Source organism: Giardia intestinalis, chromosome 4 (assembly GCF_000002435.2).
Source record: "Giardia intestinalis strain WB C6 chromosome 4, whole genome shotgun sequence".
In the NCBI taxonomy this organism is placed as follows: Eukaryota; Fornicata; order Diplomonadida; family Hexamitidae; genus Giardia; species Giardia duodenalis.
Window position 1 is genome coordinate 788,363 of NC_051859.1, and position 24,092 is coordinate 812,454.

At 47.3% G+C, this 24,092-nt stretch overlaps 15 protein-coding genes across 15 annotated transcripts; 6 read left to right on the plus strand and 9 right to left on the minus strand.

Annotated features, from left to right (window-relative positions):
- Window positions 1–37: 37 nt before the first annotated feature.
- GL50803_0014975 (Phosphatidylinositol-glycan biosynthesis, class O protein) lies at window positions 38–1,699 on the plus strand (the record flags this gene model as incomplete). Its single annotated transcript, XM_001709577.1, has 1 exon — window positions 38–1,699. The coding sequence occupies one exon, from the start codon at window positions 38–40 to the stop codon at window positions 1,697–1,699; it is 1,662 nt and encodes a 553-aa protein (XP_001709629.1).
- Window position 1,700: 1 nt separating this feature from the next.
- GL50803_009530 (uncharacterized protein) lies at window positions 1,701–2,240 on the minus strand (the record flags this gene model as incomplete). Its single annotated transcript, XM_038046421.1, has 1 exon — window positions 1,701–2,240. One exon carries the CDS (start codon window positions 2,238–2,240, stop codon window positions 1,701–1,703), a length of 540 nt encoding a protein of 179 aa, XP_037901943.1.
- A 16-nt stretch (window positions 2,241–2,256) lies between these two features.
- GL50803_009529 (Zinc finger domain) lies at window positions 2,257–3,198 on the minus strand (the record flags this gene model as incomplete). Its single annotated transcript, XM_001709578.1, has 1 exon — window positions 2,257–3,198. One exon carries the CDS (start codon window positions 3,196–3,198, stop codon window positions 2,257–2,259), a length of 942 nt encoding a protein of 313 aa, XP_001709630.1.
- A 22-nt stretch (window positions 3,199–3,220) lies between these two features.
- Window positions 3,221–4,243, plus strand: GL50803_009528 (Methyltransferase like 2; the record flags this gene model as incomplete). The annotated part of the gene is made up of 1 exon (XM_001709579.1): window positions 3,221–4,243. One exon carries the CDS (start codon window positions 3,221–3,223, stop codon window positions 4,241–4,243), a length of 1,023 nt encoding a protein of 340 aa, XP_001709631.1.
- A 76-nt stretch (window positions 4,244–4,319) lies between these two features.
- On the plus strand, window positions 4,320–7,412 carry GL50803_0017578 (Kinase, NEK; the record flags this gene model as incomplete). The annotated part of the gene is made up of 1 exon (XM_001709580.1): window positions 4,320–7,412. One exon carries the CDS (start codon window positions 4,320–4,322, stop codon window positions 7,410–7,412), a length of 3,093 nt encoding a protein of 1,030 aa, XP_001709632.1.
- Window positions 7,413–7,470: 58 nt separating this feature from the next.
- On the plus strand, window positions 7,471–7,809 carry GL50803_006901 (uncharacterized protein; the record flags this gene model as incomplete). Its single annotated transcript, XM_038046318.1, has 1 exon — window positions 7,471–7,809. One exon carries the CDS (start codon window positions 7,471–7,473, stop codon window positions 7,807–7,809), a length of 339 nt encoding a protein of 112 aa, XP_037901944.1.
- A 37-nt stretch (window positions 7,810–7,846) lies between these two features.
- Window positions 7,847–9,352, minus strand: GL50803_0089746 (putative tRNA pseudouridine38/39 synthase; the record flags this gene model as incomplete). The annotated part of the gene is made up of 1 exon (XM_001709581.2): window positions 7,847–9,352. One exon carries the CDS (start codon window positions 9,350–9,352, stop codon window positions 7,847–7,849), a length of 1,506 nt encoding a protein of 501 aa, XP_001709633.2.
- Window positions 9,353–9,491: 139 nt separating this feature from the next.
- Window positions 9,492–12,680, minus strand: GL50803_00101699 (Ankyrin repeat protein 1; the record flags this gene model as incomplete). The annotated part of the gene is made up of 1 exon (XM_001709583.1): window positions 9,492–12,680. One exon carries the CDS (start codon window positions 12,678–12,680, stop codon window positions 9,492–9,494), a length of 3,189 nt encoding a protein of 1,062 aa, XP_001709635.1.
- A 123-nt stretch (window positions 12,681–12,803) lies between these two features.
- On the plus strand, window positions 12,804–14,453 carry GL50803_0017579 (Inositol-3-phosphate synthase; the record flags this gene model as incomplete). The annotated part of the gene is made up of 1 exon (XM_001709587.1): window positions 12,804–14,453. One exon carries the CDS (start codon window positions 12,804–12,806, stop codon window positions 14,451–14,453), a length of 1,650 nt encoding a protein of 549 aa, XP_001709639.1.
- A 58-nt stretch (window positions 14,454–14,511) lies between these two features.
- Window positions 14,512–15,987, minus strand: GL50803_0024860 (Nonsense-mediated mRNA decay protein 3; the record flags this gene model as incomplete). Its single annotated transcript, XM_001709588.1, has 1 exon — window positions 14,512–15,987. One exon carries the CDS (start codon window positions 15,985–15,987, stop codon window positions 14,512–14,514), a length of 1,476 nt encoding a protein of 491 aa, XP_001709640.1.
- A 77-nt stretch (window positions 15,988–16,064) lies between these two features.
- On the minus strand, window positions 16,065–16,622 carry GL50803_0014317 (uncharacterized protein; the record flags this gene model as incomplete). Its single annotated transcript, XM_001709589.1, has 1 exon — window positions 16,065–16,622. The coding sequence occupies one exon, from the start codon at window positions 16,620–16,622 to the stop codon at window positions 16,065–16,067; it is 558 nt and encodes a 185-aa protein (XP_001709641.1).
- Window positions 16,623–16,759: 137 nt separating this feature from the next.
- On the plus strand, window positions 16,760–17,452 carry GL50803_0014318 (uncharacterized protein; the record flags this gene model as incomplete). The annotated part of the gene is made up of 1 exon (XM_038045757.1): window positions 16,760–17,452. The coding sequence occupies one exon, from the start codon at window positions 16,760–16,762 to the stop codon at window positions 17,450–17,452; it is 693 nt and encodes a 230-aa protein (XP_037901945.1).
- A 110-nt stretch (window positions 17,453–17,562) lies between these two features.
- On the minus strand, window positions 17,563–17,964 carry GL50803_0028022 (uncharacterized protein; the record flags this gene model as incomplete). The annotated part of the gene is made up of 1 exon (XM_038046016.1): window positions 17,563–17,964. One exon carries the CDS (start codon window positions 17,962–17,964, stop codon window positions 17,563–17,565), a length of 402 nt encoding a protein of 133 aa, XP_037901946.1.
- Window positions 17,965–18,026: 62 nt separating this feature from the next.
- GL50803_0017580 (uncharacterized protein) lies at window positions 18,027–23,309 on the minus strand (the record flags this gene model as incomplete). The annotated part of the gene is made up of 1 exon (XM_038045938.1): window positions 18,027–23,309. One exon carries the CDS (start codon window positions 23,307–23,309, stop codon window positions 18,027–18,029), a length of 5,283 nt encoding a protein of 1,760 aa, XP_037901947.1.
- Window positions 23,310–23,326: 17 nt separating this feature from the next.
- On the minus strand, window positions 23,327–24,001 carry GL50803_0013056 (uncharacterized protein; the record flags this gene model as incomplete). The annotated part of the gene is made up of 1 exon (XM_038045713.1): window positions 23,327–24,001. One exon carries the CDS (start codon window positions 23,999–24,001, stop codon window positions 23,327–23,329), a length of 675 nt encoding a protein of 224 aa, XP_037901948.1.
- Between the last annotated feature and the right edge of the window lie 91 nt (window positions 24,002–24,092).

The window sequence follows — 24,092 nt, forward strand, 5'->3', positions numbered from 1 at the left end:
ATTGACAATTAACAAGTAACAATTGACAGAAAAAGGCATGGTGGTGCTGGTCATAGGATTCTTTCTCTCCATATTGATGTGCACGCGCATTGACGTGTTCTTGCTGGATGGCATGCGAGAAGACTTTTTTCTCGACGGGGAAGTCATCAATAAAACATATTTCCCTCGTCTTACTGTCTCTGCCTTTCCATCTGTAAAGAAAACAGTGCTCACCGAAACACCAACGTACACAACCAACTGTCTTCATGCCATGTATACAGGTAGGGTCACTCATCCGCTTTGCGTCCTGCTGGCACTGGCTCCATCAATGTATACCATCACTGGAGGACCAAGAGAAAAACCTCGCGTTCTCAAGCTTCTGCTGCAGAGGGGGTATAGTTTGAGTGTCAGTGGGGATGACACATTAGCCAAGATGTTCCCTAGCTACTTCAGTCAATCGCAGACAGCATACTCCTTCAGCATAGGTGACTATGACACAGTAGATAACATAGTACTCCAGAGCCTGCAAGATCTTTGGGCAAGTGGTGCAGCTGTAACCAATCAGTTCTCGGTATACCACTTTCTCGGAGCAGACCATGTTGCACACAGCGAAGGCCTACTGTCCGCTACACTACGTGAGAGGTATAACAGGTATGATAATCTGATAGACACTCACCTGAATTTTCTTCACAATATGTGGACCAAAGGCGATCTTGATAGCTATGTTGTCATCATTCTCTCGGACCACGGGATGACAGACAAGGGTACCCACGGCGGCTTCAGTGCAGCAGAGACTCACACTCCCTTTCTGCTATTCACGTCCTCAGAATCGCTTAGAGAAGGCCTTGAAACGCGAGTCGGTCAACTGATTCCACAGCGACACATCCTACTTCACGTTCTCTCGAAGTTATTTCTCGCAGAGACAGGAGCCGAAATTGAGATAGAAGCGACAGATGGAGCGCCTTCCAGTGCTGTTTCGTCCATAGACGTCTGTATTATCATCGCTTACACTATCTTATTAGCGATACTTTCGACAATAATTATCGCCCGTAAGCGTCCTATAAGCTCAGCAATTCTAATGTGTCAGTTTCTGTGCGCTGTAGCTGCACGGTTTGCGCACAACGAAACGGTGCCTTTGGTAATTAGCCTTGCAATGGAACTTATTTGGAAGACTAGGTCTGATAGCAATGAAATCAACGTAAGATACGGTGGAAAGAATCCTGCGAGAAGACATAGCATGTATCGGGCTCTCCTAATTGTATCTTATGGTGCCTGGATAGCGTCTCTTGCATATATTACAAGGAGCGTGTACTCAGTAACACCAGCAGCCTTGATGTTGGTGATCCAAACCTTCAATGCCCGAGCAGAGCTGCGGCATATATTGCTGCGCCTGCTACTCAACGGTATGGGGCACACAGAACTCTTTTCATATAGACTTCCATCCATATATCTGTCAAATAGACCCAAAAACTCGGCCAATCCTTGGAGTTGTGCAGCTTATATTTTCTTAGCCGATGGACTGCCTACAATGATCAGCGGAAGCATATATGACTTCACCAGTCTTGCTACTCTGATATTCTCCTCTCTGCTATTTCGATGGCACCCCCTCTACAACTCCATCTGCGTTTCGAGGCTAATAATGGGGATCGTGACGGCTATTCTGAGTTTAAGCGGTGTGATTATGAGGAGAGTAGGGTCAACCTTGGGGTTCTTGAGATAGCTCAGCCGCTTAGGGAAGCAACGAGATGTCTTGCGTGTCTTGCCGCCGTGGCTGATGCATGCACACGGTCCAGACCTGAAAGGCACTCTGTTTCTTTATCAGAGACGGAGCAGTCCTGTACAGTTAGTTGTAAGTTGGCGATGGAGTAATTAGGTTGCTGAAAATCTGAATATGAACTACTTGATCTGGGCCTCACTCTATGTCTAGTGGCCGAGAAATTGTCAGTGTCATCAAGAGCAAGATTGCGGAGCACCAATGTCCGCGTGCCCTCCTTCTTCACTGCCTTCCAGCACATGCAATTATTGTATATAATGCTAACCTGATCAGTTGCAGCACTACTCTCCTGCGGCCTATAAAGAATGTAAGTTGACCCCTCGTGGCTGGCCTCAGAGGCAGAGGAGTTCTTCAAGCATGTACCTGCTGGGGAAGTAAGTAGTGATGACTTAGGGGAACTAGTTAACCGCTTGGGGTGTTTCTTTATTAATTGTAGCCTCTGAGCAACGATATCTGCGTCCTCGCGGAGCCAAGATCGGGCGTTCATTTTTTAATTTATCTCTTCAATTCATCTCTTCACCCGATAAATCTATGGCTCTATTTTTCAGGGCGCTAAATATGACGCTTTCATCTGCTGTCCCGGAAGCGACTGCATTGTATGCCTCAATTAGTCGAACGTATTTTGGAGACATCTCATAGTCGTAGCCACTTCGTGTGGGCCGTATTCGAGCGGGCAGAAGGAGAGCTGCTATCATACGCTCCCCAAAAAGCTCGGAGAGATTAGTACGGAGGCCGCTAGAGTAAGGGTACGGAAAGGGGATCCCAAGGCGCTTGCACCTCTCCTTCACCCAGTGATAATCACACTCTTCAGCCCCAATCTCATTATGCAAGATTGCAGGAAGCTGAGAAACAATAATGACCATGCATGCTAAAATGTTCAAGCAATCAATTCCTGTGCCAAGAACAAATATCCCTATGCGTATCCTTTTATCAGTCTCTGGAAGAAAGGAGTTCGTGATGAAGCTTATGATGTTTATAAGGCAGCTTGTCAGTGAGCCGAGGACACCAAAGAGTAAGAAGCGGAGGAAGTAGCCATGATTACGAAGCCCAACACAGTTTCCAATCCAGGGGCAATGGTGATCATACTTTAGCACACATCTACCGCAGATGCTGCAGTGATGAGTCCGCATGGGACGAGCATTGTGGCATTTTCCGCAAGACGTAAATGCCTCGTCTGGTATTGTAAATCCCGGAGGAGTGAAGATTGCTAGGCAGTAACTGGAAAGGTAGACCACAGATATGTACCCCATCAATGTGTAAACAAACACCTGAGCAACCCAAGATCTATAGGAGATGGCTGCAATGCACATTGGAACCAAAATGCAAACTGCAGACAAACACAGACAGGTTCCTATGACAAATCCGTGCATGGCACAGACACCAGCCCGTCGGAGACAGCGAAATCCCAGGCAGTTGAGGCACCTATTGGGGCCCTCCTTGCGCATGCTCCAATGAAATTAATTTCTTATGGACTTCTCTGCGAATCCTTGTGAAAGAGGCTCTACTGAGGCTGCGAACGAATGGAATCATGTCTACACACAGCACAAGGGATCGTTGTATCGAGATAGACACTGGCTATGGGCTGTTTTCCCGGAGCTTTTCCCTCTCCCTCCACACTACAAGGGAGACTTGGACACTGAAACATTTGCATGCCACTGTGGAAAGGCGACAGCCATTAGCAGTGCATTGGTTAACGAAGTGAATATGCATGGCCTAGCTTTGAGAGCCTGTTGCTGTCCAGTCTGCGAATATAGAGTTGTGTACCAATCAACATACGTATACGCTCCCGGAAGACCTACACGTGGAGAAGAAGTTCCGTTCCCTCCTCGAACAGGACACGTCTGGGTCCTCGACATAGGGTGTGGAACCGGGAGTCTAGCGTTTCCACTCCTCGAAAAGAACTCACAGGTTCGTCTACTCTCACTAGATTACTCAGAAGAGGCCATTAAAGTCCTCAAACTGAGAGAGCGTTACAACGAAGAGGTGATCGTTGGAGAGATCTGTGACATCACAAGTCTTCAGAACTTGTCCGCCGCATGTGCACAATTGGCTACGCGATTCACTCCTTCCCCGGTCTTCTACTATGCAACGATGGTCTTTGTTTTGAGTGCGCTGAAGGACAGCAACACCGTCAAAACAGCCATCTCTAACGTCTTATCGGTGTTAACGGACAACGGCGTGTTGCTAATCTATGATTATGCGGAAGGAGACTACCGTGAGGGAAAGTTCTCTGCAAGAGAGCAGAGCTCCCTTGACCGCTCTCCTATGGACCGAAAGAACCACTACCTAGGAACTACATATCTGCGCGGCGAAGGCACACGGGCAACTTTCTTTTATTTGGAAGCACTCAAGGAACTTTGCTCAGAGCTTGGGGTGGTTCATGAAGCCTTGGTTCGAACGAAGGAAGAGTACAACAGAAAAACACAGGAACGATGGGTAAAGAAATATCTGTTAATTAAGGTTCGCAAATCCTCGCATGAACAGAAATAGATAAATAAAAAGCTCCTGGATAGCACGTTCAAGCTTTACAACTAAATTTCAAAATTTTAAGTTAAGCATTTAGGATATGGCGGTGAGTGACACGTTTGAGGTTCCCAGCGGCTACGATGACCTCATCCATGTATATGGCGACAACTACTGTAATCTGTACGACGCCCTAGACACAGCCTCCAGCAAGCGAAAGCGGAAGTTTTTGCTTGAGATATTTCTATCACGAGTTGATCCGGAGATCAAGCAGAGCATCAGTCCCACCGCTACGGCTTTGATGCGTATCAATAATCAGCATATCCTGCGTCTCTATGACGTTTATACGGAAATCCCCAACAAGATATTTGTGACACACGAATACGCTCGAAACGGCCGGCTAATCGACTACTTGGATCATTGTTACGATATGCACAAGCATCCTGAGGAGGACACCGTCTGGAAGGTCGCTGCTGTGGTGGCCAACGCCCTTACGTCATCAAATCTCAAGAAGAAGAATGATACAAGCGAATTTATTCATGGGCATCTGTGTCCAGCGGCTTTATTTATTACACACGAGGGCCAGGTGAAACTGGGTCACCTGGAGTACTTTAGACTCATTGGAAAAGCATCCTGCACGTTACCTATAGAGAATACTTCCCTTTACGCTGCACCAGAGACAGTTCTCCGCAAAGAATTTACCTCAAAAAGCGACGCGTGGAGCCTTGGCTGTATTCTCTATGAGCTCTGCTGTCTTGATCCAGCAATCAACCTATCTGTAGATGACGATGCAGCCAAATATTTTGCCACAGATCCCAAGGTAACGCTAGACACATCGCGGTATTCAGATGAGCTTGTGACAGTTATTCGCAAGCTGCTTGTTGTTTGTCCAGAAAAACGTATAAGTATTTCAGAGCTTGTCCTTCACCCACGGATATCAGCTGCCTTTAAATGCCTGCAGGATAACAACTTCGTTGTTTTGCCTGGATATAAGTACGTACCGCGAAGTACGCCTACGAAACTAAGTGCAACCAATTCTCCCATAGCAGGGGTTCCCACAAAAGTTTCCATCTCCCCCAAAACGGCGCAGAAGCCACAGACTACTGTAGTTCCTACGACAAGCGCTGCCTTCCCCGTCGTTGGAAATTTATCTACTCCAACGATACCTGGGCCCGTCAAACCTGCTCCGGCTGCTGCCAAAGTGACACCGTCAGTTATTCCACCGCCCCCACCTGCTGTGTTTCTCCCACATGCATCTACCGCACCTCCTGCTCCGGCCTCAATTTCGGCTCCTACTTCCGCCCAAGTGCCATCTATACCATCTGTCCCGTCTGTCCCCCAAACAAAATCAAGCTATTTGGCCAGTTCTTCATCTACTTTTAAGACCACAACTAATCCCCAGGTTGAGTCCCCTCCGGCAGTCCCTGCACCGGTGCCGGCCCCGGCTCCGCCGGTTCAGTCGACCCAGCCCAAACTTCCTCGAGAGCCAACATACACCAATCTCATGCAGTGCGTAATTAACAACAACATGACAGAGGCAGCTAAGTACTTAGATCAACGTGGCCAGACGACCGAAGAAGGAATAACGGCTCTTATGTTGGCTGCGGAACGAGGATTGACTGATTTCATGAAGATATTGAGTAGCGAGATTCGGCAACGAGCGATTCCTAAGCAGGGTTGGGACATTAAGGATAGGTGGTACGCTGGCGCTTCTGCACTGCACTTTGCCGCACATGGAAATCAGAAGGCGGTGATAGGAATGCTAATTGACGTAGAAGCAGATATGTGCACAGATCACGGGTATAACGCATTAATGGTGGCCGCTATGGCCAACAGCCTCGATTGCGTTCCACTCCTCGTAGAAAAACTCTCCGGGAAGACCATCAGTTTCGGTAGAGAAAAAGGGAAAACAGCGCTTATGATAGCAGCAGAGAGTGGTCATGCCCAGGTCTGTCAACTCCTTCTCAAATTGGAGGGGTCCATGGCCTTGGACTACGATAATAAAACGGCCCTCATGTACGCAGCAGAGAACGGTCATGTGGCAGCAGTGAAGATCCTCAAGCGCAGAGAGGTCCGTCTTACTCTCAATGACAATGGAATCCTTCCAGGGGGAAGCGCGATGATGCTTGCTGTGCTAACACGAAACGACGATGTTGTCTCCATACTGGTTGAGAATGAAGGAGGAATATTCACGAGTTCTGCGTTACCAGAGCTTAGTCCATACTTTGAGAAGGATATTCAGTGTCTTGTTAGACCGTTTACCGGAAAGAGCAGTTCAACAGAGGTTTCTGTCTTCAGCGACAAGGAGGCATATCGGTATAAGTTGCTTAAGAACATCTACACTATCCGGGCGGTATCTGCTATGATGCTTGCAGCACAATTAAACCTCCGAGATCTAGTCATTAAGCTGCACCGTCGGGAAGCTGGTCTGAGGCGGCCTGTGGATAAGTTAACCGCCTATGATATCATTTCGAAAGTGTACATTAATCAAAGTGTGTATGAATTAATCGATCCAAGGGTCTTTAATGCAGCGCGCCCAGACCTCACAGTGAAGGACTACCATCCTACTATGCAATTCCTTAAGTTGGAGCTCAGTGTTACGCGAGATGAGTCTCTTAACACGGAACTTATTTTAGCAGCAGAAGCAAATGACATCGAGGCCATGAAGGCCAACCTGGTCCAGGCAGGGCTTCAGAACAACCGCGGTAAAACAGCCTTAATGGCAGCAGCAGAAAAGGGACACCTTTCCTGCGCCTCGCTGGTCATCAACAAAGAGGCAAAGATGCAGAACTCCTCTGGCTGGACAGCACTCATGATAGCAAGTATGTTTGGTAAGGTGGAGGTAGCCAAGCATCTTGTCAGCCTCGAGATAGGCATGGTCACGGTTGATGGCTGGACAGCGCTAATGGGTGCCGCTTACTCCAACAGCCCTGAGCTTGTCCAGCTTCTTCTCAAAGAGGAGGCTGGCAAGGCCACCAATGCCATGTATTATGATGGAGCAGGATGGACTGCTCTTCTTCTGGCTGCGAAGAGAAACAATCTTGAGTGCGTCAAGTTTCTGATTCAGCACGAGATGACCATGCGGCTGCCACCGAGTGACGGTCACCCGAAAGGTCGTACGGTTCTGGACGTATCTGGAGCCAAGATTAAGGATTGGGTTATAGCCTATGTCCGTGAGCACGTATCCAAGAGGTAAATTAGCATCTACGTGCTCATTCTTTATTCTCCATCCTTGGTGTCCAGAAAAAGAAAAGATGGATCTCGGCGGGGACGCAGAAAAAGCAATTAATCATGCTTTGGAGAGAGCAGGGTATATGGAGTATCAGCTGCTGGAGGCCCGCGTCCTCCGGAAGTTACAGGAAGAAATGGAGGAGCTTCTCTCGTCTCGGGACAGTGCGTTATCAGAAATACGTGCTCACCGCCAAAGCATCCAGCAGATGGTGGAAGAACTAGCATGCCTTGATAAAAAGCTCAGCAAAGAAGCCGACTCCATCTGTACACACTTCGATACATGCGTTGCAGAGCTTCGACTAAAGTATACAAACCATTTACGACGAGAGAAGGCACGCCTAAAATCCGTTAGTTATAACTAGCGCTTGCCAAGGTACAAAGCAAATCGTCCAGCTGCATTTACTGCTCGCCATGTTTCTTATTCTCCTTGTACATTGCCAATTCTTTTTGCCGTTCCCTCAACCGATGCTCAAGTGTGCCGTCAAATGGTCTGTTTGTGATTCGGCGATACTTTTCTAGCTTAAACAGCGATAACCCGCCCTCTATATAAACTTCGCATAGGTCTGTGATCTTATGTGTCATTGTTATGCCAACGAGGGGGTGGTCACACGCACGAGGTGGCCCGCCACTGGACACCGATTGACATGTTCTGGCTTCTGAGAGCAAGCTTAATGCAACACCATATACTCTGGCCCTGGCTAGGGCCTTGGATTGCAGAAATCTAATATTTTTAGTAAGAAACCGATAGGAAGGGCCTGACAGGTAAAACTTGGGCAATCGTGTTGAGGTATACTCTGCCCTCTCAAAAAGCAACAATTCCCCTGGTGCTATTGGGTAGTCTGGCTTTCCAGGAAACTGCTCAACATTCAGAAGGTCAGAGATGAGGGATGGGGGTTCTAATTCAGCGCCTATATGCAGGAGCAAGCTAGCAATACATCGAATCTGGTGGTATAAGAAAGCAGATCCGCACACCACCAGAGATAGAGTGCTATTTTCTTTCATAGCCATCCTATCATTCTCACAGTCGTAGGGTTGGCCATCAATCTCTAAGAAACAAGAAAAAATCACTCGCTCAAATGTCTTTATGCTATCCAGCGACGGTTTGCAGATATTTCTAAAGTCATGAAAGCCCACCAACTTTGTGCACGCCTCTGCCATTCGTCGAATGTTGAGTGATCCTACTTCCCCGAACATGTAAACGTAACGTCGCGAAGACGTAGAATGCCGGGCTGAAAAATTCTCATCAACTGGTGCCCAGCCAAGGACCCGTATTGTTTCTGGAAGACGCATGTTAATGGCTGAGACGTAGTCTATCTCCTGCTCTTGAGGAACTTGCTTAAGCTCAGGCTCCTTCTCAGCATTCACAAGATCTCCATCTGCCCCTCTGTCGTCAGTCGCGCTATCACTGGGCTTTGCGGGTGGTGTCAGTCCATCGCGCCGGTCGCGATAAAAGCGGGGATCGGGTGCCGGTATTGGCTGCGGCCCCATACCCTTGTTGTTTGTCCTTACATAGAAGCTGAACACCTGCCCTGCTGCGCTCACACCCCTATCTGTTCGGCCGGATCTTTCAAAGTGGACGTCACTGGCTTCTGCGTGTTGCGGTATCAGTGCTGCGCCACGCAACGCATTTAAAAGCAGTTCCTCGATGGTGTATTCCCTATTAGGTTGCTGAGCAAGTCCTGCGTACTCTGTTCCATCATAGCATACTTGAATGGCTATGTGACGCAGCGGAATGGTTGACCAGTCCATCAGAGAGCGAGAGCTGGGCTTACCGAGCTTCTTGGTCTCCTTTGCAAAACACGTCTCTATTTGTTCGTCTGTCAGCACAGCTAGCATCTGCTGAATGTGCCGCAGCAGCTCGGCCCGTGGGAGATTGTAGAAATACGCTATGTCCACTCTTCCCATTTTAAAACAACATTCCAAACGTTCAGGAAAACAATCCACTAATTTATGTAAGAAGCACATGCGCAGGTGCAGCAGACTAAGAGTAATCATCTATGAGTCTATAATCCAACCTGCTCTGCTTTCCTTTTAGCTCTGTATGCTATTTCCGGCTGGTGACATGTTCAATATTATCCATATGTGCCTTGACAACATTTATTATTTCCTGCGACTTGGTGCTTTTAGCTATGTCTATAACATCCTTTTCTTTAAATGTTTTAATGTTACTTTCGTACGGAAGCAGTACCTTCACACAGTCAATTGCCTTGGCCTCTATGGCATACATAAGAGCACTGTGTCCGGTATCATCCACCAACTGCTTCTCGTACGGTAATAGGATCTCTACTATTCTGACATTGTTGGCTGTGGCAGCATACATTAGCGCTGTGGCCTGCGTCGCTGACCGAGTCCCTGCTTGATTGATGTACTTATGTACGGCATCTACATCATTGATAAATGCTCCCCACATGAGATCTGTTATCTGAGATATATCCTTTTCGTATTTATATAGCATAGTTGCAGCCTCAAGACAGTTCTCTTGCATACTTAGTGCGAGAGCACTATACCCTTTATGCGAGATCATCATCTTCTCCTCCTCTAGCAGAAGTCTGACACAGTCGATACTCTTGTTGCCAGCCGCACACATAAGTGCGCTGCTACCGTCATTAGAGACGAGGCCAGATTCGTAGGGCAGGAGAAGCTTAACGCAGTCCTGATGGCCCTCAATGGCTGCATACATGAGCGCTGTGTCTCCGTTGCTGGCCACTTTTCCTGCCTCATAGGGGATCAGAAGCTTCACTAGTTCTACAAAGCCCAGTGAGGCAGCAACCATCAGGCACGTCCTTTCGTTATACCTCACACAGTTTATTTCTGGAAGCAGTAACTGCGCAGCCTCGATGTTGTTTTCAGTTATTGCATACAAAAGAGCAGTGTACCCCATTGTATTAACGTATCCGAGCTCGCACAACAGCAGCTTTACAGCTTCTTGGTTGCGCACGTAGACAGCTTTTTGAAGGGGGCTCCAGAGGTCTGTGCAGTGATTGGCTTGATAGAGGTATTTTCTTACACCGTCGTTATCAAAATCCTCAACAGCTTCCAATAAGGGACTGGAGCACTGCGAGTAATTAGATATTTGTCGTCGCTTCACAAAGATAGGCAGTTTCTTAAGAGACAAATACTCCACAATTCGAAGAATCGCCTCGGAGCTTCCATGCTCTATGGCGACGTCGAGAATGCTTAGGTCATTAGAAAAGGTCATGATAGCCTCATAGTCCAAGAGCTGCTCCATTAACCCTAGGTTGTTGGTCTTGATGGCATGTGCTATTGCAAAGAGGCCCCCGACACAATTTAGTCCTGCCTCCAGCCTGATTAGGTCCTTATAAATTAGAGGATCGTCTGCATGGCCTGCTATAGCGGCATACATCAGTGCAGTTAGTCCGTGGATATCCCTTTTCCGAGCATCTCCTATGTGCTGCACCAATCCTGGTGCGTCCCCCGTAGCAGCCGCAATCATGAGCGGAGTGATACCATCACGTATCCTATTAGATCTACGCACTACATCTAATATGTACGTGTTACCAGATATTGCTGCAAAGAATAGGGGAGACGGCCTGGGCCATGACCCTATAACAAATCTCTTGCAAATAAACTCGACAACTTCTTGCTTATACGCTTTGATAGCTGATATGAGGATAAGGTCAGCATATGCAGTGAATCTTTTCGGGTAAGCTGTTGCGAAGTATTTTACACACTCAAGATGGCCGTGCTCTGCCGCTGCAATGATGATGTTTGCTGAAATGTTTTTAGTACGCCCACAGATGGACAAGAGTATCCTCAAAAAATCCAGGTGCCCTGCCTTCGCTGCCTCGATCAGAGCCATTCTGATCCTGTCCATAGAGATAACAGAAGTGATCGGCTTAGGAACTATCTCGAGAAAGAGGTTCAGATGCTGCAGAAAATTGTACCTAGCTGCTATCACAAGAGGATCTGCCCACGTAGGGTAATCGGGCATATCTATAAATTCATTGGCTATGAGCTCTGCTGCCTTGAGATGCCCGAACATGGTAGCCAGCGACAGTGCAGTGAACCTATTTGCGTCGCGGGCATTGATGTAGTCCATAGAACGCAGCATTCCTGGAATATCATCCTTAATGGCAGAGGCCATTAAGTGAGTCACACCAGCCATTCCTATCTCCTTGTCGATGAGTAGGAGGATAGTGCTCCGCTGATGATTGCTAATTGCTAGGGTCAGAGCGGTGTTGGCAGCGACCTTGAAGTACGAATACTCGCAAGCTTGTCGATAAGACTTTGGCGTCGTCAGCATCTCATCATCCGTCAGTAATCGCCGCAAACAATGACTGTATGCGGAGGACCAAGGAGAGAGCAAAAGGGACCGGTCCTCGTTAGATGAGATATAAAATGTAGTGTCAATCTTGGTAGCGTCCTTCTTCAGGACTATGGTTGAGTTCATAGATGATATTGTACGAGAACTAACGGATGTACTTGAGGAGGAGCTTGGCGCAGAGGAGTATGAAGATACAATACTGTTTGATGATGCGGAATACTCCATGCTACTCCGTGGTGAAGCAGGATCTGTGTGGGTTGTGCTAGTGTTGTGTGTTGGTCTTGCCTCATAGATGTCAAATGATGCTGATAGCGCTCGTGAGGGCGTGTCCATCGACTCAGTAACATGATAAAGAGCAGAGTCACCGGTGCCGATGTCGTCAGTGGACTCACTCAGTTCAGTATTACTTGCAATGATATTGGGTCGAGAATTAGCAGGGTTCAATCGGTTCATAAAATCATTTATATTATCAGTAAATTCCCCGCGAGAGTCATAGAAGGAAAAGTTGTCGAAACTTGACGCGTTGGGGTGCAAATAATCTGTGGTCTCTCCTGATTCGGAGCTCCAAGAAAAGTTGGTGTCGTCACGATAAATTATTGGCAGATTATATTTGCTGGTGGGAATGGTGGTAGAACCGGCTTCAAGCATGCAGAGCTGCGCTATTTCGAGATGGCCACGCATGGCTGCCTCCATAAGTGCGGTGCGACCATCGGTTGAACACAAGCCAAGATAACCCAATTTCTTAACCACGGTATCCATGTCTCCAACCCGCGCTGCTTCTCTGAGGACAGTGTCATCATTTTCACGCAAGATTGGGGTATAGAAGTGACATGGTATAGGTGTTACATCGTATGCTTCAATCAATAAATTTGCTAAGGATGTCTGTCGGAAGATAAGTGGGAGTGTCGTAGCCAGGCGCTTTCGGGTCGGTTCCGAATTAACGCTCATCGGGGCTCAGCTTGTTTTATTTCACCTAATAATGGAAAAATAAATTGAAAGATTAGAAAAAATGCAATATAACATTGAACTGTTATTTCGGGCCTCTCAGAATATCCTTGACTGTCCTTTGCAATGCTTGTTGAGTGCATCGACGTTGATGGGGTCTATGTTGAGGCAGGGACCCGCTACGCAGCATATAATACGGCGTCCACCTCTGTTTCACGACGAGAGGGCGTTACACGTGTCGCCGCAAAGAATGAATCGTTCGTCTTCAAAACAAATATCTTGCCTCAGCGTGTCGGAGTTATGCTTGTCGGGCTCGGCGGTAGCAACGGGTCCACCCTTGTGGCCGGGCTGGTTGCCAACAAGCACAAACTTGCATGGCGTGAAAAGACAGGCTTAAAGACGGCCAACCTGCTCGGATCCGTTGTGGCCAACGCCTGCACGGCTGTCGGCGCTGTAGGTATGTCTGCGATCGATACAGTTTACGTCCCGTTCAGGTCTTTGGCCCCATTTCCGGATCCAACAGAGATTTACTTGTCCGGGTGGGATATTTCCTCAAAAAACCTGTACGAGGCACAAGTGGAGGCCTGTGTACTCCAGCCAGAGCTTCTTGATCAGCTGAAGCCGGACCTTGAAACACGCAAGCCCTATCCCGCAGTCTCCTACGGCTCCTGGCTAGCGTCCACGCAGGAGGAGCGCGCAGACAACCTTGTACCGGTTGATAAGGAGACAACTTACCGCAATATAGTCGATACTCTCCGAAGCCACATTAGGGAGTTCAAGCGTATCAACGGTCTAACCAGCTCAGATGGACCCGCGCAAACCCTCGTTTTATGGACAGCTAGCACAGAGAGGTGCTGCGACGAGGAACTCATTGTGAAGCATCTTCCCACCAAGGACAAGCTTCTGAAGGAGCTGAGTAGTGTAGTCAATCCTGACTCGTCTGAGTACTTGGCTCCATCCTTACTCTACGCAGTCGCTGCTGTGGAAGAGGGGTGCACTTATCTAAATGGGGCGCCCCAGAACACATTGGTACCCGGTCTTCAAGAGTACGCCCGCTCCCTGGGCTGCTTGCTGGCCGGTGATGACTTTAAAACGGGTCAAACGAAGTTCAAGTCCTTCCTTACCGACATGCTTGTCGGCTCTGGTCTTCGCGTGCGTGCTATAACGTCGTATAATCATCTAGGAAACAATGACGGCCGTAATCTAAGCCAGGAAAAGCAATTCAGATCCAAGGAAATTTCAAAAACGGCTGTCATTGACGATATCATCGACAAGGCACCGCTTCTATATTCTAGAGATCGGCAGGGACAGGTAGACCCCTCGATAGATCATACGGTGGTGATTAAGTATGTTCCGCACGTGGGTGACAGCAAGCGAGCTCTCGATGAGTACGTGAGCGACATCTTCATGAATGGCTCCAGCACTATTTCCATTTATAACACATGCGAGGACACGCTCTTAGCTGTTCCAATAATGGTTGACATGATATGCTTTGCAGCACTTTTGGCAAATGTGGAGGTTGCGCATATTGCCGAGTCGCAAGCCCCCGTTAAGTGCGTAACTAAAGAACTAGTTTCCAAGCTAAACTTTAAGCCAGTCAACAATCTAATGCCGGTCATGTCCCTATTCTTCAAGGCACCACTTCCTCGAACAGCAGACAGGAGTGACATCGTAAATGCATTTGCGGCCCAGCGTGCCGCCATAGAGGACTTTGTGAGAGCAATAGCAGGACTCCAGCATCTCCCGCAACTTAACGTGGGTGCACTAACTATGTAGTCAGCAGATTTAGCAAGTGGTATTCCAGCCCTAATTGCTGACATTTCTGGAGTTTCTGTCACTGAGGGCAAAATCCTTGATACTGTATACCACTAACGGAGGTAAACGGCATATAAGTAAGTGTGTTTGATGCAGCTGGGGCCGAGTGCATGCAACCTGAGGACGGGGGCTGCATCAGGTTTAGTTGCCCGAGGTTGTTCATGAGAGCGTCAAGCTCCCTGTCTCTCGTCTCATCGTCGTACATCTCTTCCAGTAGTGCGTTTATATCGTCGTCTGGAGCATTTACGATGGCCACGCCTTCTTCCGTTTCATATCGAGCTAGCTTGTGCTTAGAGTGTTGCTTAGTGCCCTTCCACTTGCCCGCAATGACCACTCTGAGATTTAAATATATGTCCGAAGGAGTGATTCCGTAGGCTTGAAAGTCAAGGTTGTCCAAGCTATACACAGCCACAGAGCGCCCGGGCTTGCAAAGGGAGGAGAGATACGTCTTGGTATGCACGGTCACCCCCTCGTACATGTCGTTTTCACGCTGGAGCTCGACATATGCAATCGGAGATCCTTGGCCCCGCTTTCCACTACTGTTTTCTTCTTCAGATACAAGCACTATTCCTTCAACTTTGTGCCGTCGATCACGAAACGCTGTGAATGGCTTTTCAAAATATTGCGCTGCCGTTAGTGACCCTGTGTTTCCCGTGAGAGGGTCAACGAAATGAATTCGAGAGTTGACCTTGCTGACGATACAAAGAGGGCCCAGACCGCCAAGCTGGTTATAGAAGCGTCGCGGCAGATACACGAGATCGTCCTTGCATAGCTGGGCAATCTCAAACATAACAGAATACTCTATGGTCGCCGTATTAGACTTTAAATCTGCAGAAATAAGCTTTTGGCTTTCAGAATGTCTTCCGGGAACAGAGTTGTGAAGAAGATCAACAAATCTACCTGCATCTGATCGTGACGTGAAGTAAAAGTCTAATCCATGGGGATATTCCTTAATGTTACTAATGTTTAGCTTAGCTCTGTTGTGAAGGATAATCTGTTCCAGGTAAAGAAACGTGCGCTTGTGGTTAACCGTTTGTCGCACCTGAACCCGAGTACTCCATGTGTGCTCCGTGTGAGTGTATTGACACGGTACACACAGAGTAGACACAACCGTGAAGGTACAGATGTGCTCTTGCTGTAAAACTGCGCCCTGCTGCACCTCCGCCTGAATGAGCAAGCGCACCTTGATGCGCTTTGAGTGCTCCTCCGTCCAAATGAAGCCAGCATCGACAACCCGCACATGCTGTAATCCACGTATCTTCTTGAGGCAGATTCCAAGCAGCTGTGGAGATTCTAGCTCTGCAGCAACATACTTTTCGTTCCCCACGTTGTATCTATTGCACTGGTGGCAGTGGATTAGGGTCTGCTCTGTGTCAATCCCTTTTGTTATATTTACCCGCGCACGCAGGCAGGGAAGGCACATAGAGGTGGGGTTAGGCTCAATGGGGACCCCGCAGGAGCAGCAAAGAATCCCATATGTCTGATCTGGCTCCATTAAATTTACATTTATTTGATACTCGAATTTGGCATTGACTCAGGGAATCACGCAGGCAAGATGCTCCAAATTTAAAATTACTTGCCCTTGGCGCTAAAGAGAATCTGCTTTAGATCGCGCACAAGTTCCCGGCGTATTTCCTTCAGGAAGCCCACTGTGATATCAGACTTTCGAGAACGGCTGAATTTGCGATTTGTCAGAATGCGAAGAAATCTAGCCATTCCATTATCCCGTGTTCCAGAAAGGTTCTCAAAGTAACGCAAATCTAACTTCTTCCAGCCAGGAATCTCTACTTGCTGTCTTTGGATTGCGGTGGCATTAGGCTCCAAAGAAGAATATTCAAAATTGGGCAATAGGAGTTTGGAGAATGCGTCCACAGAAGGCTCTGGGACGTGCATTGTTTCAATATGCTGCGACACAATGGCTCCGAGGGCGTCCATGTCTGGATCGTCGTGCAGATAGTGCATTATTTCGGTGGCTTGTTCATCCGAAATCCGTAAGGCGCGTGCTACAGGAGCCACTAGTGACATTTTAGTTAAAAAGTCGTTATGGTCTAGCTTGAAGGCCCGCATCATAAGGTAAAAGGCTGCGACTTCTGTATCTCGGAATGATCGCATGACCTCCTCAGGCTTCATTTTAAATTTGATTCTACTGCGTGGGGATTCCTTTAATATTTGTGATTTCAAGCAGCAAAGAACCGATTCCTGAAATGCCGAGGCAGCACACTCTACCCATTTTCTGTACCTCAGGGCAATCTCTCATAAAAATTAAAATGCAAGGCTTGAAGGGGGCCTATGTCCAAGAGAACAAAACCGATCGTAGTAACATAACCACTATCGTTCTTTCAGGGGTACGGCCACAATACACCATCACTATTGATCGTCGTCACGTTATCGATATACCCAACACGTACAGCGTGTGCTACTATTCCATCACGGTCTTGCCGGAGGTCAGTGATATCGGTTTGTTCAAAACTGTCTCTCTCCAAGGATCAACAATATGCAAGCTTGTCCCCGCCCTTATGGTCCCGGGATCTCTGGAGTGCGCTGTGCCCTACATCCAGAAGCTTGTAGACTTTTTCTACATATACGCTGAATATTTGACGGGCAAATCCAACCAAGACATTTTGATTGAGGCCAATCGGGTTTGCCGGGAATTTAATTTCTCGAGTTTGAAAGTGATAAACACTGTGGCTAGCCTTGCCAGGGGAATTCGTCTGATTGTACGTCCGTATCTCGCTCTGAAGAACAATACCTATACTAGGGAAGAGGCTGGGGAGGCGTCTAACTCTTACTTGGCAAAGTACAAGAATGGGTTAGATGATGTCGTCAAAGCAGCCTCTAAAACAGGTGCAATCTTCACTCGTGGCTTTATGAGAGAGTACGTTAAGCAATACACTCACTTTCTCATCCTTTCAGTCTCGTGTGAAAAGTTTCTAAAGACTACCTCCACCACTGCGCACTAAACGCGTCGAAGGACAAGTAAACAATATGTTGCAAAAAGTATTCACTAATTACGAACAAGCATGAGTGACTACTGTGCTTTATGTGCCCTTCGAGAAAGACTCCACTCAGCTTAATCTGGAAGCATCCACGACGATTTAGAGAAATCTGATATGGATGTCAAGGCAAGAGGGATTTCGTTTTCTATGTCACTTCCAACGTCATCTTCTTTATTCACGAAGCGTCTGTCCCCATGCTCTAGATACCTCTTCTGCGAAGAAGTGTAGGTCATCTGCCCTCGCTTAAAGGTTCTCCCGGACGGCTCAATTAATAATGGAATGCCGGAGGAGCCTCTCTTAGCGTGACTGTCTGTATTCATGCAATGACAGAACGCCATTGCAGCTCTCCTGGCACGCCGCCGCTTCACCTCCTTTAGAATTGCCTCGTTGTTTTCGTCGGTAAAATCTAACGAGTCGGAACATACTATCACCGCCTCCTGCTGCTTCTGGCCCTGCCTGCTTGGGTTAGTACTCATTCCACAGGTTTGACGAACAGAACACAACTGGTTTTTATTAACACCCAGCCTTGTATTACACCTTAATTTACGCCAGCCCTTGCTGCAGCAAGAAAGTCCTTAAGCAGGCTGCCCAGTGCAATGCAAAAGGAATAGAATGAGGTCTGGACAGTCACTTTCTTTAAGACAATTGGGTGCATGGCACTAGTCTCGGCATCTGTCTGCGGCATGAAGCCTTTGAAAGTGAGTATCACTTTGTCATCCCTTGAGGTATGGCCATGAGCGTCATCTATAATGTCCAATTGGCACAGCACATATGCTGGATAAGTGCTGTGACTGAGTTCGTCCTCAGAAGCACACTGAAGCAGGTCCATGTTCAGCGATGCAGCTGCTGAAGAGACTGCGCGCAATATCCTCGCAGGTTTAGTAAATAGTGTCACTAAAGGTAACCTATTTAGAAGCACAAATCCAAACTTTGTGGACACGATGGACGGTTGCATGTCGGGATACCCGCGGGATACCTCGCTCTTTGACGTCTCTTCACTCACTGGGTCTAGAAGATTTGGATACATGCGTCCCAGTCCCACTATCCCTTCATGATTTAAATCCGCGGTGAGACGAGGGGCCTCTGTCGTTTTCTGCTGGTATAGCTTTTTTTCCGCACAGTGTGGCGGAGTGTATATTACCCCTTGCTCACCGTACATGCTCGATGCACAGGAGTCCGTATCTGGTAACACGAGTTCGGAGAGACCAGGATCTCCTGCCCGCTTCATGTGCACGCGCAGATGGATACGGGAATCATCAATAGAAAAGGAGCACTGCTCAAACAGCAGAGCCTTCAACGCTAGTATGTGTGAAAGTATCTTAGTTGCGTCTAGAAGATACATTGACTCGACGGACCAGTCATTGTGACTATAGACACCAGATCGTGGTGTACCAGGATTAGGAATAAAGTTAAAAGTGGCACCAGCTGCTGGACAACTGCAAGCACGCCGAACAATGGGGGCTGTGCCCCCGTGCCGTCTCGATAGGTATGACCCCAGTGCCTTTTGCAGATAAATATATGGCATATCAGAGCATAAGGCCGCCCAACAGTTACAAATAGCTACTGCGAAGACGTCATACAGTTGGGGTGGAATCTTCTCGATGACAAAGTCCACCGTTAGGTAATTTGTCGCTAAGCTCGTCAGGGTTGCCCCAGCAAAGACAGGATTGCCCTTCCTACTCCTACTCCTGCTCCTGCTACACTGTTTTAAGTAAGAGCTATCGGATGCGTATTGATATCGCGCAATGAGGTCAGAAGACCCGTAGACAACGTCATTACTTATCCCAGAGTCCACTCTCTCGGCTAACCCATCAGATATATGCACATCCACCTCGTGTGCGTATAGGTATCGGTGGAGTGATGAGATTATGAGAAAGGCGAGCTTGAAGTTGTAAGTCATTTGCACATTAGTGTAAAGAACGTAATTAACGAGTTCCATAGTGGATTGCCCACCAGTGGCGGCCCTCTCATCGGAGTAGTGAACATTGTGCGGGGAGAGAAGCGAGTACGCTTGGATAGAGCACGTCCTTGGGCTGCGCCAGCGACGATTCGACAAGGCAATCGTGTATATGGGCTGAAGATCGGCAACGAGCGCAAGGTTCTGCTCAATAAGAACTCTATCGAGAATATCAAATAGATTCCAAGACGACCCCTTGCTGGCCAACGTGATGCTTATGTCGTGTGAAGAAAGAAGACAGTTTTGTATGCGCTTGGTGAAACCATCGAGATTGATTGTTTTGAACCTTATAATTGAGAGGATCACCTCCAAGTTATACACGTTCAGCTCTGCAAAGCGGTGAAGACTAACCAGCAGCCTGCGCTGCTCCTTCGAGAAGACCTGCGATTGTGCCATTACACGGCTTGATATGGAATGGAAAACCACGGCACAGTTTAAGCAGTGTGTTATGTACGCTAGATACTGCGATTTCTCCCTCTTCTTTCTTGTGTACATCATGCTTGCTAGTTTGTGCATCTTATAGTGATTCTGGAGGCGTTCTAAGGTAATTGTGAACACCTGCATTGTTTTACAGAGGAGTAGTAGCTTTTGCGGATCCAGAATTGCTACACTTGCTATGGAAGAAAAGATGATGGAATCTGAGATCTGTGACGTATTTGTGGACGTACAGCTGGGCGAAGGACAGATATCTAATGACACGTCACACTGTATGACGTGCACGAGGGGGCTCTGGCCCTTCCGGCACCGAGCCACTAACAATGTTACCCCAAGAGAAGACGACAGCAGGGACAGAAAAAGCTTTGGAATCACCCGGATGGTCGAGTTTGCCATTCGCGCGTATTGAAGCATGAACTGTGCCTTCGATGCTCTTTCAATAACATCAGAATAGATAGCCTCTTGGTAGCCAGCACTAATGGTGAAGCCAAAAACGAAGACCCAGTCAAAGAAGGTAGTCGAGAGAGCCTTCTCTAAATCCTCTAGGAGGGCAAAGTAGAGGCTCCGATCTTTTAACGGATCCATCAATGCAGCATTATCATCGACAGCTAAGTAGTTTAGAATCTCAAGCTCTTTAAGTCTGTACTTACGACTTGCTCCGGGGTACGGCAGCGTATTCAGTGTATTGTGAGGTAGGGGCTTGACATTTGAAAAGAAGAATGCCGGAGTGCTGATGGGGGTGCTACACGAAGAAGTTGGCGTGCTATTGAAGCTGCACTGCTGGGAGAACGGGATGGGGAATGTCACAGCCGTCTTTTGAACGTTAATGGAGACAGCAAGCTCACTGCTGGAATTCTTCTTTCTGGTCCTGTCACCAAACGGCGAAAGCGACTCGCCAGTAGAAGTGGGATACGATAAGTCATGAAGGGCTCTCTCAAGCTGTTGGTACTCTAAAAGCTTCTGGCCTGTCACAGAAAGAGAGCTGCTCTCTTCCATGGTCTGCTGGCCGATCGATGCGTGAGAGTCATCAAACGGGTCTAGAAAGTCAATGTTCATTAGTGGGGTCTGGAGAGAGGCCAGTTCAGAACTTTGGGAATACACATCGGTGAATTTGTGGATCAGTCGAGGTGTGACTTGAAAGGGGTGGGTCTTGATATAATCTAAGGACCGGAGAATAGATCTTTTGCTCCGGTTCAAAGTCGCTGGAGTTACTTTCGCTGAATCTATTATTTGGTCTGTGGGGTATGGATCTGACAAGGAGCAGTCTTTGATGGCGTGAGCCAGTGACGAATTCGCGGGGCGCTTATCACGGTTACCACATTGGTGAGAAAGGCTACTATGTGAGATCCCTGACTCTTTGGTAGAAGCATCCTTCTTACAGAGAGAACTCCCATTTGCCCCCGTACTATTATAGAGATGAACGCCGTTGTGGGTGTCACCTGCACTGGAGGACGATGTGATGGCGGAAATGAGAGACCTATAGTTGATAACATGGTGAGCGGAGGTAGCACCCTGTGCAGTGGACTTACTTCTGTCTGATAGAATAACTTTACCTAGAAGAGCTCTGACGGTATTGTTGAAGAATATGGCAACCGTCTCTAACGTAGATTTTACCAAGAACAGTGAGTCCGCACACGTTAAGCAAGACTCCTGATACTCAAGAATGTGTTTGTATAGCTGTATCATGCTGCTGTCGTTAACCTCTGCTTGATAGACTCTTATAAACCGCTCTGCCTCGATAACGAAGAGGGGTATGTTGTTAGCTAAAAACGTGTGCGATGGATCTAAGATGTCTAAGTAAGTATCTGAGGTCTGTGATGAAAATATACACTGAGATTGCTGTCGCAAGCTATAGCCCCAGTTTCTGAAAAAATTAGAATAGAGCAGACACCAGAATGCTTTAAATAGTGACGCATATTTTTCTATAGTATTAGAAGCAGCGTTGGAAATGTGAGCCATTACACCCGCTGTCTCCAGTGTTCTTAGAGCACGTGGAAGATGGGCTGTTTTAAAATCCAACTGACTAAATCCACTGAGACCATAGATAGCTCTGTGCTTTACCAGACGCTTGTGCGTATTCGTGAGAATATTGATAAAGATATGGTCTGACATCATTTTGTACTGAATGGTGATAACTATAAATCGTGAGAACGTGATAGAGCATAGCTGCATTCTAATGAAAACTGAAAGGACCGAGCGGGCACTTAGGGAGTGACGGTGATCTAAATAAAGAGAGATAACTCTTGTGATTTTCAACACTTCAAGGATTCTGAACCAAAATCCCAAACGAACGAGGACCAACAGAGAAGATCCAGAGTAGATGGTTGCAAATAGTGAATAGAGGAACTGAACCAGTGCATAGTCCAGTCCAAACGAGAGAAGAAACGCTACAATAACCTCCAAGTTCATACTTTGAAAAAGCACACACAGCTGCTGTGGTAATGAACAACTCTGCAGGTGAGGAGGAGCAGCCGAAGAGGCAAGTGACAGTAGGTTGGGAACAAAGAACAAAACAGCCCCTGCTAATCCTATGCTGAACAACTGTATGATAAATGTGATAATATCATGTTGTTGTTGGTGCATCTTATGCAACAGAGACGTTAGTATGTAGATAATACGAGAACACGTCCCCCCGGTGGTACAATTGGCGGCATACCTCACGAGCCTACGCAGCACAGTTGACAGGTCAGCATAGCTAAGCCTTAACATGTGCGAAAAAGAAAAGTCAGATTGCTGGTACAGTGAGTACCCTAGATGCTGAACAAGGAGAGTGGAAATATTAAGCTCGCGCGGAAGAACGCGTCCAGACTGGCTACAAGTCAGTGCCATTGTTGCATCGAAATTCACCAGGCCACGCGTGACGCCATAATATGAGATGAGACCCATAAATGCGAAAATGCTAATTACTAACTCATCAACAGCGACAACATCTGTGCTGTGAACAGTCTGCGGAACATTGAAGAATGAAGCTAGATAGAGAGAAAGGAGACAAATAAGTGGGACGGTTTTGGTACAAAGAAGTAAAAACTGACGTAAAAAGTACGAAAAGCTAGTTGAGTGCATCTTTCTATGCATGGCATTGACGAACATTCCGATAACAGAACAAAGACAGAAGTAGGGTAGTAGCAGTACTAGAGTCAATATTAAAGAGACGATGGGATCCTGAGAGACAAAGGGTAAGATGGGCTTATTGTAACGACGAACCTTATGAAACAAGATTGCAGTGGACAATAAATCTAGATATACAAGTATTGGATTAAAAAGCTGAAAGACCATAGCGTCCACAAAGAAGAAGAAAGATAGACAGAGCACGCCGCAGCCTCGAAGCGTTAAAAAGTGACGAAGAATCAGCAAGAAAAAAAACTGCACATGCAACGAGTTGAAGTAGAAGGAAGCAATGTCACTCTTATTAAGCCGCGAGGATCTCATATCCTCTATTCTAAATTCTAACTATTAGCATCTACAGCTGAAGACACAACAACTGTAGAAAGAGAGGTTTGGGCAAGCGCTTCAACTTTCTCGAAAAGTGCTTCTAGGTGTATGCGTGCATCTGCACAAGTTGCTTCAAACCGAGAGATGTGCTGTAGAAGTGGACTCTGCCTCGTAGCGTTGACAAAGGCTTCTCGAGAAGAATGAAGGCTGATGAGCTCCTGTTTTAGTGCAGAAAGCCGCTTATTTATGCGGTACAGTAGCCCTTTTCCGTTTGAACCTCCCGTGATGACGCCCATGGTTCGCACAATCTCACGGTAAGCATAGCATTTGGCATTTAGGCGTGCTTCAAGTTGATCATTTATGTCCCTCTGGGTCCAGAGGTGCCTTATCAGGTGCTGAGTAACCAAATCGTACCTCCTACAGAGAGACTCAATCAGAGTGTCAACGGAAGGAAGGGAGCGAGTCGTGGCATCTTCCGATGCCTTGATCATGTGCTGAAGCTCCGATGACTGCAAATAGCCATTGCGTAAAACTATATCCAAAAAAATATCAATCCTGTCAAAAAAAGTAATTTTAAGTTCTTCAGCGTCACGGTTCTGTTGAACCCGTTGGCGGACAGAATCTGGCAGGGAGTGCAGGAGTGAAGACCAAGTGAGGAGAGAGGGCTCATGCCCATGTGAGAGAGGCATATCAAGCCTGTCCTCAGATGACAAATTTTTTTAACGTTAGAAAAAACTGCAACTGAAAATACGAACTACGAACTGGCCAGAAATAAAATCG